We start from the raw sequence: 13,281 nt of genomic DNA on the forward strand, positions 1-13,281 counted from the left end.
AAAAAAAAAGGAAAAAGTAACAAAGGAAAGAGAAAGAGCTACAGTCATCTATTATAGAGGAAAACTCACATGTCTCAGGTATTTCTAGTTATTGTAAGTATTCAACAGATTCCCTGTCTTCTATGTAAGAAAATGTTACTTTAGTTAGTGATAAAGTTTTACCGAGTAGGAGACGCAAACTTTATTCATCAGTTTTTAGGTATCAGGCATGCAACATATCTGTGATAATAGATAAATTATGAAAGCTATTGGAAAAGGCTGTATTTATGACATCTTAAAACCATCTTCTATAAAGAAACTTACAGTAAGAACTGAATGATTTAAATGGAATACAAGAACTTCCCCATTTATGTTAAGAATAATTTAGAAGAAAATGGTATGTTTTATGTCTGAATGAAAAGCTCTTCCAAAAGCAACTAGTTTTTAAAGTAAAAATATGCTACTATAGAAAATAAGCTTTTTACCAGAAATTGTAGATACCCAAGTTCTAGTTTGATTGTTTTTCTATATAGGAAATTGCAGCAGAAAACAATTTAGAATTAACTAAATGAAATAAACATCTAGCAGACAGTTTACATTATAATAAACTGATTAACAAAAAAAATCATTTTTTCCATAGCAGAAGTATATTTATTGTGCTGAAATCAGGTAGCAGGGAATGAATAGTTCTTGGGAACCAGCACAGAATGTTCACAAAGATTTACAAATCTCTAGTCATTACACACTGAGCAACAAAACAAAGGTGTTGAATCCTCTTAGATCAAACTACTTTATATGTTGCAAATTTTCTGTAATTCTCATGACTGCATGCCTTTGGGGAAAAAGTGTTTAATTTTAATGCACAATAAATATGTTATAGCTTACAAAATATTCGGAAATAATTTGTACAAACAGCATACATCCTTCACATGCAGCTTTGACATGTTGTTGATACTCAGAGATATTCATGCTTTTTTTGGTCACATTTTGTCTTTCTCTAGTAATCCCTTTGCAACATCCCTTAAAAAATTAACCTATGTAGTAAGACATGGTACAAATTCTTTCCTATTTTATTTCCAGTTGTTCACTTATATTACATGAAATACTTCATCTGTAAATAGCAAATTGAATGTCATAGTTCTGACTACTCTCACTTTTATTCATTTTGTGTTTTAACAACACCTTGTAATATTAAGCATTGAATTTAACAATCTTTAGCACCAAGGAGTCAAGAATATTGCACCAAAATGGGTTTATACTTCATACCTAGTTAATAAATAAGATCTTGCAACTTAGTCACAAGGAAAACGTTACTCCAAAATTAAACACATTGAAAGAGAAGAATAGTTTCACAGAAATGTTTGGTGTATGCTATTTGTCATAAAAGCAAAAAACAACACTAGTGGATTTGAAAGTTAATATTAAAATTTACATTAGAAGACTCCTTGATTTTTTAATTAAAATTTATTTAATTTTAAATGTTCTTTCCAACAGAAGAGGTAGGTATATTTCCACATATGAAAAATCAGTAACAGCCATAAATCAAAACAAGGAAAGCCTGATAAAAATCAACATATTCTAACAGCACATAAATGTAACTATCTTATGATGTTACTAATAAACACATGAGTTGTTTCATGTTTCAAACAGACAATAATTTGAATTTTTATATATTTCAGCTAGTAACAGGAGTATTCAAATGCTGCCTTTTCATCACAAAAAATCATTTCCCCACAGTGATTTGTGCGAGTCATGGTGATCTCTGAGTCACCAGACAAGACTTTACTGCAATTCTTTCTTATTTTCACCAACACCATCATCATCAAGCCTCTAAGATTCTACAGAGATCAGATTTTAAAAATTTAATTACAACCAAAAGTACAGTCTGACTAGAGGTGGAGAGATTTGACCATTCTGGTCAGCAAATGAATTCAAATGTGCAAGTTAAATGTATACACATTTCCAGCTTTGGACAAGAAAATGTAACACCACTGATTTCAGTCAGTAGATAAGATAATTAGTAATTTGTCAAAATAATTCATAAAGACTGTTTCTGTGATCGTCTAAAATTCAGACCGAAGAATGAATGACTGTAAGATACACATGAAAAATCTCATCCTGTAGACAACTGGATGATGTGAACAGGGGGAGAATCTCCAAAGTCACATAATGATTGCTTTGGTCTGCAGAATATCAAGGCTAATTTTTAAAAAAATGTTTAAAATAAAAACTTCATAAATAAAACATCTGGGTATGGTATTAACACTTTACTCGGTCTAAGAGTTACTAGGACATAGAGCACATTTGTCTTTTCTCCCCACCCCCAAGCTCTCCTTTGCTTCTGTTTTCCCTGAAATTTTATATGACATGGGAGTTTTTCCTCACTGTCAACAACAGTTAAGGCCCAGTTCAATTTAATCTCCTTTTGCTTTTCCATTTTTCTGCTTTTTTCCATTTTCTATCACGAGTTGTTTTTCTGATTTGCTCACACCATTTGCTGAAATACCATTCATGGCTGTTTTTCCAGTTTTTGGTTTCTTAGGCTCTTTGTATGTCCGAATGTAGAAGTTAAGAAAGAGAAATATGAAGCTGATTGCGTAGGCAATTAGAGCCCAGTGCATCCATTTGGGGAAGGGGCAGTCAGTGTAAAGAGACAGTGCTGTGTGCCCAATGGTCACATGGAATTGAACCTGAAAAACAGAAATGACAGCACAAAACATTTAATCTGAATTGTAAACAACTTTTAACAATATCAGCATCTTCTACATAGCTATCACAGGCCCAGATTTTGCCACACTGTGCAAAATTTATTGTTTTCTGGCTCCCATGGCTAGCTCTTTCTCATTCACACCTCAAATGCCATCTCCTCAGTAAGGGCTTTCTGACAAGACTTCAATTTCAATTGGCCCTCCCAATCCCATTAACCAAAGAGCTTTTTGCATTTTTTTTAAGGAGAATTATAACTATTTGAAATTGTCTTTTGTATTTGTTATTTCTTTATTGCCTATCTTTCCACCAGAATATGACTCCAGAAGGCAGGGCTTTGTCTTGCCCATCAGTGATTCTTGAGTCCTCAGCACAGCATCAGGATCAAGGAACATGTGTTGAATAATGTTATCTGATGAAAGGGAATCAATGGCCTAGGAGAGTAAAATAATAGTATTGTAGGCTCTTCAATTTTGTTTTCCTCCCACATTTTAGATTGGTTTCCATCAAATATCAAAATAGCTCATTTATTTCTTACAGAGAGTAGGCAGGTAAATTTTTATTTGAATGAACACTATCCTTCAAAAACTAGTATTTTGATGGCCAGGTGTGATGACTTATGCCTATAATCCTGGCACTTTGGGAGGCCGAGGCAGGTGGATCAACTAAGGTCAGGAGTTCAAGACCAGCCTGGCCAACATGGTAAAACCCTGTTTCTACTAAAATATAAAAAATTAGCCGGGCGTGGTGGTCTATGCCTGTAATCCCAGTTACTCGGGAGGCTGAAGCAGGAGAATTGCTTGAACCCGGGAGGTGGAAGCTGCAGTGAGCCCAGATTGCACCATTGTACTCCAGCTTGGGCAATAAGAGCAAAACTCTGTCCCCATACCCCCACCAAAAAAAAAAAAAAAAAAAGATAAAAGCAATATTTGGATAAAAAGTAGTAGATATTTCAGAATAAATACAAAAAGAATCACTTTCAACTTTAAAGATTTTTTAAAGGAAAAAAGCCAAAAGTGAGATGATTAAAATGAAATATTCTGATGTATCAATAAATGAATGGGTCAAGACACAATGTTAACAAGTGTTAATTTTTTATACAATTAACTTATATGACTGACTGTTGTGAGAACTTCTGGCTTGGAAATACAAATTCAACATCCTGTTTGAAACGGACAATTGTGGTTTCTCTTTTCAGGACAGCATTGTCCTTAAAATATTAATTGTTGATTAAAACAATCAGTATTACTTATTTTAAATATTACTAAAATAATGTATGCCATGTAAGCTAAAAATTTATACCATATTAAACAACTTTTATAATTTTCCTTGGCAAATATTTAAATTTGAAGAACTTTTGGTTTCACAATGGTTTTTAGAAGCTGCATCACCCAAAAGGGTGTGTATAAGGGTGTGATTGGGTATGGCGTCACTCAAGGAGAGGCAGGTGTAGGCTCCAACAAAACAGATAGGACTAATTCACACGATTTTGATCACCTCTTCATTTTCTTGGGTCCATTTACTACTTACTGAGAGAAATGAATTACACAAACTGTGTTAACAGCTTTTACACAAAAACTGGAGGAAGCTTCCTGTACCACTTTGGTTACAAATGAATCCTTCACACCCAGCATTTCCCAAAAGTTGTGCTTCCTGTTTGGTTAGCCAGCTGTTTAGCAACTTAAAGCAGAGATGAATAATATTTCCAAATGTGATTCCACTGATAAAATTGTGCACATGCTATGATTAAAGCAAATTATAATAAATTCTAAAGCTTGAAAAATAGTTACCAGGTTGGCTTTGAATTTCCAGTTTGATTACAGGCCAATGCCTAGCATCTGAAAGATACACTAATGCACACACTCAGATTGCCACAAGCAGTCTTACTAGGGGGATGTGCTGAAAACTGTCTGGACTAAAGACTACCATTTGAAAATATCTGTCTCTGCTCTCTTAAGGACAGTGTTTTAGAGAACTACAAGGAGTTCACTTGTCCCTATTCCCTTCCTTTGCCCCACCCCTTCCTTGGCTATGTGCTTTCTTTTCAGCTGTATAGTCTAAATATATGAGCTATGTTAAAGACTGAAAAATGAAATAAAAAACAAAATTTTTAAGCAAGGACAAGAAGAAGAGAGATAATAAAATTTTAAGTTAAGAAAATCACCTGAGGGGAAAACTACATATTATTTTTCTATTCAGACATAAATCTACGTACTTTGTAGCATGCTTAGATCTTTAATCATCCTTTCCACAAATATGTTTAGACAATGTTTTCCTTAGAGAAGTGCTATGTCTAGTCTTTTAAGGATATTAGAAAAACAAAGACTTGCTGGGACCAACAAGTCTATAAATAAGTCGGCTGGAGTCAAGTGGGCCTAATTGCAATATAACTAGAGGATAAAGTTAATTTCACAATAGAAAATTGTTTAAAATGACTTTGCACTTTAAAATTAATCAAATCTAAACAATTTCAGTATTTTCCCAGAAGAAACTTTGGAAGCATTTAACTCACCAGTTGCAACATAGTCAGGTATCGTTTCCACCAAAGATATTTCTGAATCCATGGGCCAAATGCAGCTAACCCATAGTATGAGTACATAATCACATGGATAAAGGAATTCATCTGGGCTCCAAAAAATGCTTTAGAAAAACAACAGGTAATTACCAGATACAGAAAATTTTATTAAGCAGTAAGCCACTGAGATATACAATAAATGAATACACAGTATTTTTTAATATTTAATATTGAGTACAGATTAGGAATGAAAAATATAAAGTAGTACTAATAAAAAAGTTTTCCCTTCAGATTAAGCTAGATATTTTTAAAGTTTAGATTTGAGGTTTTACCATATAAATAAAAATGTATGTTCAAATGCAAAGGACTTTCAAAGTGGTAGGTTTTCAAATGGGGTACTCCAGTAAGCTTAAATAGGCCCAAATGCAGAACTGTTGCCTATGTTACTTTTAATTCTACTATTCTTGCCTTTAGATGTGCCAATATACATATCTATAACAAAACAGCACTTATTTCTTAGGTTTCCAAATAGTTTAAAATATAACAGCACTACACATATTGAATAATTCATTTAATATAGATAAATCTACAGAGATATTCCAGTCAGTCTAAGTCAATGACATTCTTTCTCTTCAGAATATTAATTAAATCAAGGTATAGATGTAATAATAAATTAATTTTGTCATAAAGTGATCTAAGTGTTCAGTTCAGATTTACTAATTTTCTTTTAAAATTACAGAGGTTGCCTTTAACTGTATTGTTTTAAGGTTGGCCCCAATAATATATGTATTAATTTCTAAGCTGCCAATTATCATAATATGACAATGAAAGCAGGAAGGTGAACTATACTATAATGACTTGTATCCTGGATCCTCCTCAGAGGAATCATCTGCATCAATCTCAACATAGTGAATCATCCTTAATCTACAGGCACATGAAAAGATAGGAGGCAGATCTTGGCCAAACTATGAATTTAGATCCTCTTTAACATTAACAAGGATATATAAAATTTCCTTTGAATAAGAACCAACAAGACCTATACAGGCTGAGTATCCCATATCCAAAATGCTCAGGACCAGATGTGTTTCTGATTTCAGATTTTTTTAAACTTTGGAATATCTGCATAGACATAATGAGATGTCCTGGGGATAGGACTCAGGTCTAAATCCAAAACTTCACATACACCTTATACATGTATCCTGAAGGTAATTTTATAAAATTTTAAAGCAATTTTATGGGTGAAACAAAGTTTGTGTACTCTGAACATCAGCAAGCAAAGATGTCACTACCTTAGCCACCCATGTGGACATTGTCTGCGGTTGTTTGGCATCAATATTATGCTGTACACAGAAAAAGGCTAAGAGGGTCTTTTTTTCCCCTCAGGTATACTGAATAAAGTGTGTTGTGCACTTGTGTTTTGACTGTGACCCATCACATGAGGCCAGGTGTGTAATTTTCCACTTGTAGTATCATGCTGGTGCTCAAAAAGTTTTGAATTTTGGAGCATTTGGACTTCAGATGTTTGGATTAGGGATGTTCAATCTGCATTAGAGCAGGAGTGAGCTATGGGCCAAGATGGAAATCTTCAGATTTGAGGGGTTGTGTCTTGGTATTCTTTGGATCAGAACTACTAGTCCCGTTCCCCGTCAAAATATTGTTTTCTACCTTTAGTCTTGGTTTATGCTTATCTCTGGGGCAAATCTTTAGGTATTAAAGTAGTCACAGATAAAAAGCTAAAGTTACACTTGCCTCAAATTTTTTAAAAATGAAATGATGGCTGGGTGCGGTGGCTCATGCCTGTAATCCCAGCACTATGGGAGGCCGAGGCAGGCAGATCACAAGGTCAAGAGATCGAGACCATCCTGACCAACATGGTGAAACTCCGTCTCTACTAAAAATACAAAAAATCAGCTAGGCGTGGTGGTGTGTGCCTGTAGCCCCAGTTACTCAGGAGGCTGAGGCAGGAGAATCGCTGGAACCCAGGAGGCGGAGGCTGCAGTGAGCTGAGATCACGCCACTGCACTCCAGCCTGGAGACAGAGCGAGACTCCATCTCAAAAAAAAAAGAAAAGAAAAAACAAAAAGAAATAAACATGGAAATGATTAACCACGAAAGCAAGTTAAATGGTAGATCAAGTCAAAGTCCTAGGTTCTCATTGCTTTCCACTGAACACATAGATGCAATTAAATGCAAGCAGTATATTCCTGAAAATGCTCACCTTGTCCTCCTGCAACCCACTTAATTCCAATCCACCACAAGGTAAACATCGTACAGTGATGATACACATGAAGGAAAGAAACCTGGTTGTTTTTCTTTCTCAGAATAAAAAACACTGTGTCCAAATACTCAACTCCTTTAGAAACAAAGTACCACCACAGAGCAGCAGCTATCTGTAAAAAGGGAAAGCGTGTTATAAACACCAAAATGACACTATTGTATGGATTTATACTCATTGTAAGTTCAAAATAAATATTTGTATGTTGCACAAAATGTACAAGGCATGGAATCATTTATGCCTAAGTAGTTTTGAAAAACCTAAGCATCTCTCCATGGGGACAAAATAGAAAATAAAGAGTCCAAAGCTCTGTCTATACAGTGCTAATAAGTTAGAGAACATTTTCTGTCTGTTCCAGAGGTAGATGTCACATAGTGTCAAACTGCTGAATACAGAGCTGGAAGTACATTCAGACTGCTATGCTTTTCAACTTGGTAGAGGAACTGAGATGTTGACTTTGTAAAATTAGTTTAGTTGTTCATGCTCAGCCTACATTATACCTCAGAAAAACGTGCAAGTAAGTTCATGTAGCAATTGGTCTCTGCAAGTGTCTGCCTGTCTGCCCACCCTCTCCCCTCACCTCCTCCTGCCTGCGCGCCCCACCCCCTCACCGCACCAACATGTGCAACAACATAAATATCCAATCACAGCAGTTTGTATTAGGTATTAAAATATTTAAAATAATAAATGGGAATGAACAAACAAATATTTCCCAGGTCATAAATATAATCCTGCTTACATGAATAAGTCTTTTCTTTTCCTGGGCTCTAATTAAGTCACCAGATGGTGCAGAAAGATTACATTACATGCTGAGATTAAGGATCCAGTGAGAGGTGACCTCTGTATGTTTTAAAATGTTTTACAAGAATCCTACTACAACAAAAACCAAAACTTAATTTTTTATGTCAAGTATTTTCTATGATAAGCATCCTATGTATAAATAACAAATAAGGCAGTACATAACTAAAATCTATTTATAAGCTTTTGTGTGTTAGGGCCCTGTCAGATTCATTCACAGACGGGCTTAGGTGTTTTAGAATTGAAGGATCCCTTTGTATTTTATACCTGCACCCGGTATACGTCATGAGATTTTTGTTTGTTCTGGCTTTTGCATTTGAAAAACAAAATTATAATTTTGAAGTATGGGGAAAGAAGAAACAGAAAGCATATAAGAAACGAAGTATTTACAAAGTGAGAATTATTTACTGGATTTACTTGAAAAATATCGTTAAAAATGATATGAATTGGTGGAAAATAAGCTTGAAATAGCTAACTACTCCCAGCAACACTACCGTTAATATTCACTATTATATTAGTTCTTTAAAATAAAGTAACTATCACCATTTTGGCATAGTAACCTGTAACTAAAAGGAAAGATATAATCACTTATTTTTCCTCCATCTAGACCTCCACATTTGCCATAATTTACATAAAATAACAACAAATAAGTCTCCTTAGTTTGCAAACTGCACTAGGTATCTTTAAATAAGCTACACCAAAAGTGATACTTCTTGGCTACATAACAATGATTACAAAAATGAGTCTCTCCATAAAATATTCACTCTATTGCATCCCATATTAGAGAGGAGAAGAGAGCACGAGCAAGATTCCAAATGAAATCTGTTGCAAATCTCAGGTTCTTTATCCTCCTAGATTACAGTTCTCATAATAGCTCATTTTTTAAAGACTTGAAAGTTTACCTCTGTAAGCGAGAGTGGTATTTTTAACCTTTATCCTAAAAATAGTAATATGTTGCCCCATCTAAGGGTTTTTCTATGCCTACTCCCAGAAGTCAGTCAGTCAAACACTTCTCCCTGTTCCCTTCCCTACAGCAAGCAAGAAGTCAGCTCTCCAACTGAAGAGATTCTTTGGCAACAGTTATCAGAAGAAAATTTTTCATAGCCAATACATCTAGAGAGGAGCCTCTCTCATTTTCTCTCAGTCACATCCAGGTTTTATTTCCTCCTTAGTCATTTGTTTACATGGCTGCTGTCTGCCTCATCACCCTCACTAGAATGCCAGCCCCACAAAGGCAGGGCTTTTCAGCTCGTCCCCAGTGCCCCTCACAATACTAACAAATAGTAGATGCTCAATCCATTATTTAATGAATAAATAAAAACAACATGACAACCAAACCGGTGACTTTTCATCAGTCCATAAGTCTTCTAATAGGGAAATGAAGATATGTACATAACATGGTTAAGTACATTAAAGCAATTTGGTCTCCAGTCTTGATGAATACTGATATTTATATAGTGTCCACTCCCCATGGCAGGAAACTGTTTTTCTCAAGGGAAGTCACTGGATATTATTACTACATATACTATAGGTAACATAAAACATGTTATGTTTTATATGTAATTTCTAGTATGAACCACAGTATATAAGAAGAGCTCAATAAATACTTAATAGAATAAGGTAATCTGTTGTTTCTTTCGCTTAAATTAATGTTAATTTTACTCATGTAAGTGAATGGAAAACAAAATATAACATCTTGTTACTAGCAGTTTATTTCTCTGCAAATATAATAATAAACTGAGTTTATGCCTATACAAATTGTTCTATGCTTAATTTCCTAAACATTCCACACTTCACAAAACATTTACTTTTCCTCCTTTCCTTTTTTTTTTTTTTTTTTGAGATGGAGTCTCGCTCTGTTGCCCAGGCTGGAGTGCAGTGGCCAGATCTCAGCTCACTGAAAGCTCCGCCTCCCAGGTTCACGCCATTCTCCTGCCTCAGCCTCCTGAGTAGCTGGGACTACAGGTGCCTGCCACCTCGCCCGGCTAGTTTTTTGTATTTTTTAGTAGAGACGGGGTTTCACCGTGCTAGCCAGGATGGTCTCGATCTCCTGACCTCGCGATCCACCCGTCTCAGCCTCCTAAAGTGCTGGGATTACAGGCTTGAGCCACCGCGCCCGGCCTTTCCTCACTTTCTTAATACATAACTAGGACTCTAAGAGTTTCTATTCCTGCCCAAAAACAAACAAACAAAAATCTAATATAATATCTTTAAAAGAAACATGAGACTTCTTTGCTTTAACAAATACTGCATTCTAGTAATCCAATGCATATTTGCTCATGCTGCAAAATAAAAAACATTCTTGAGATACAAAAACAAATTTTAAATTAAGTACTTTTAAAAAAAGCGTAGTTTTATTGACTCATAACAATCTAGTATAATTTCACTATCATATTAAAGTACTTTTTGCCAGGTGTGGTGGCTCACACCTGTAATCTCAGCACTTTGGGAGGCTGAGGCAAGAGGATCCCTTGTGGCTAGGAGTTCAAGACCAGCCTGGGCAACACAGCAAGACACTGTCTCTACAAAAAGTAAAAAAAATAGCGAGGCATGGTGGTGCATGCCCATAGCCCCAGCTACTTGGGAGGCTGAGGCAGAAGGATCAATTGAGCCCAGGAGTTTGAGACTGCAGAGAGCTATGATCATACCACTGCACTTCAGTCTAGGGGACAGAGCAAGAACCTGTCTCTAAATGAATGTTAAAGAACCTATCTTTAAAAAAACTACATTCTACATTTTCACAGATTGGGGCCTATAAAAATCAAACCACTTTTACTGATTAAGAGTATTTTTAATGTACTTACCCTGACTTCATTAACATTATTAGAATAATCCACACTCTGGCAAATATAGCTATATCCCGCATTATATGATCCCATGAATAACTGGAAAAAGAGTAGTAATATTTGTAGTAAAGTTTTAGTAAATACAGCGTTAAAAATACAATTATATACAAAATGTAGCCTTTCAAATTAATTTAAAAGCAATATTTTCTTTAAAAATTTCAAATGCATTAAAAAATGTCATGCATTCCAATTGCTAGAGGTTACTGTGCATTAATTTGTTCTATAATTAAAATATAAATTAAAAATCGCATGTAACTTTTATACTGAATATTGACTCTATCTATTAAATACTTCACAGCATTAAGAGAAATTTTTACTGCTAGGACTCAGATTTTAAAGTTGTCCTACCTTAATTGGTTTCTATGTTTGATGCAGAGTGGTTTGCGTATAACAAATTAGGTACACATATTCAAATAAATTAAAGTGTTTATGAAGTTGAGACTTGAGGCTAAGTTTTCAATTAAAGAAATATTTCTTTTTCGAAGAAGAGTTATTGTTTATTTTCCAGCATTACTAGCCAGTTCTCTGGGATCACATAGAATTTTAATGAGTCTCTTAGGGAACAAATTCTTTACACTTATGCAATTTAAAAAATAGCTGTGTCAATCTAGCCTTTAGAATTTCCTTTGAAAATGTCACGGAGAATTTGCTCTTGCCCAGAAAACTATATAATGCTTAGTAACAACAGCTATATGGTAGTTAATTCATTTTAATTCCAGCCCCAAATACAACATTACATAAGAGGATTTACTTGAAATTGGCATATTCTGATCAGTTACCAAACCGGAAACTACTGAATAAGAATTATAAATAAATAGCTGCTACTGTTTACTGAGTGCATAATACATGCCAAACATTATGCAAAAATTATCTTACTTAAATCTGATAATAACCCGAGATGGCAGGTATTTAAGTGGGGAAAACGAGGCTAAGAAAAGTTAAATAACTTTCAATGCCACAACCACTAATGAGGGTTCTTTTAGAATCCAGTTGGTCTTATTCAGACTTCCATTTTAAATAACTGCCCTATACTTCACGTTTAATTTTTTTGTTATTCAAAAGTGAAAAATGTCAAAAACGTACTTTTAGAGTAGCTAACAGTTATGTCTGGGTACAATATTACAATGATGGTTTTATACACTCTCATTTTTAAATATCCAATAACCTTGGAAAATTATTAAAGTGATCTTAAAAACATACCTCTCTGAAGATAAAAAAGTTAAGCAAAACCATCCCAAAATTATAGATAATGAGCACTAGACGCATCTGAAAAGGTTCTCGGTCCTTCATCCACTTTGGACCCAGCCACACAAACAGGAGATAAAGAGTGCTTATACTTAGTGTAGGCCAAGGAGACTGCATCAGAGGCCAATTTTCCACACGCTTATCTATAGAGAAAACAAAATACCACAAAATTAATCAATAAATGTTTTATAAAACACACTTTCTAGGAATCAAGATGTTTCAACTTAATTTCCGAATTTGACCAAATATGGATCACTGTCCTTTGAGTCCCAATAAAAAAAAATACATGGTATAAAAACCAAAGAAACAATATGGAATCCTGCAAGTGGCTTTTGAAAATTATGCTTCATTACTTATGTTGTCACACATTATGTTTTACAGAGACCCTGGAGAACAAAAACAAGAAATAAAGCTCACTAAAAACAGAGGTGATTATCTTGGGATGAAAAGTTAATGAAAAACTTCATACACAGAAAAAAAGTATCTTAAGGAAACATTTGTCTTCCATATTATACATGTGAAATTTCTCAGGGCAGCCTGGAGGCTGCTCTGTGTGTCCACTCCTAAAGCAGGCAAGAATTTAACTGGAGAGGTACAGGGTGATGGTAGCCATTTGCTGATATCTAGAGACACTGAAGACAAGAGTACAGGGCACTGAGAGATTAAGTTAGAGTTCACTACAATTCTATAATGTATTTAAATAGTCACCATGTTCAGAAACATTTTTCTAACTTTTTCATTGAGAGCATGCACTTATTTTATTCCCACGAATAACTAACTTGAATGTTTTTCTCTAGAGCTGTAAGTCACATAACTTACATATGTGGAACTATATATAATGCAACACATTATTTTACTTAAAATGAATTGATTGTCCAGCATATTCAAATACGCAACCATAAATCAATTTTACAATG

At 34.6% G+C, this 13,281-nt stretch overlaps 1 protein-coding gene across 2 annotated transcripts in view; it reads right to left on the reverse strand.

Annotated features, from left to right (window-relative positions):
* Positions 1-606: 606 nt before the first annotated feature.
* Positions 607-13,281, reverse strand: part of ELOVL4 (ELOVL fatty acid elongase 4) — a 34,304-nt gene continuing 21,629 nt past the window's right edge. The window contains exons 3-7 of one of the 2 annotated variants that reach the window (XM_011969328.1): positions 12,320-12,507; positions 11,078-11,158; positions 7,419-7,590; positions 5,198-5,325; positions 607-2,669 (exon numbers count right to left, since the gene is read on the reverse strand). In XM_011969328.1, coding sequence (XP_011824718.1) covers positions 2,394-2,669; positions 5,198-5,325; positions 7,419-7,590; positions 11,078-11,158; positions 12,320-12,507 — 845 coding nt within the window. In that variant the 3' untranslated portion in view covers positions 607-2,393. The remainder of the gene's footprint in view (positions 2,670-5,197; positions 5,326-7,418; positions 7,591-11,077; positions 11,159-12,319; positions 12,508-13,281) is intronic. The other variant, XM_011969327.1, reaches the window with a different exon arrangement.

The sequence above is a fragment of the Mandrillus leucophaeus genome, unplaced genomic scaffold (assembly GCF_000951045.1).
Source record: "Mandrillus leucophaeus isolate KB7577 unplaced genomic scaffold, Mleu.le_1.0 Scaffold882, whole genome shotgun sequence".
NCBI classification, from domain to species: domain Eukaryota; kingdom Metazoa; phylum Chordata; class Mammalia; order Primates; family Cercopithecidae; genus Mandrillus; species Mandrillus leucophaeus.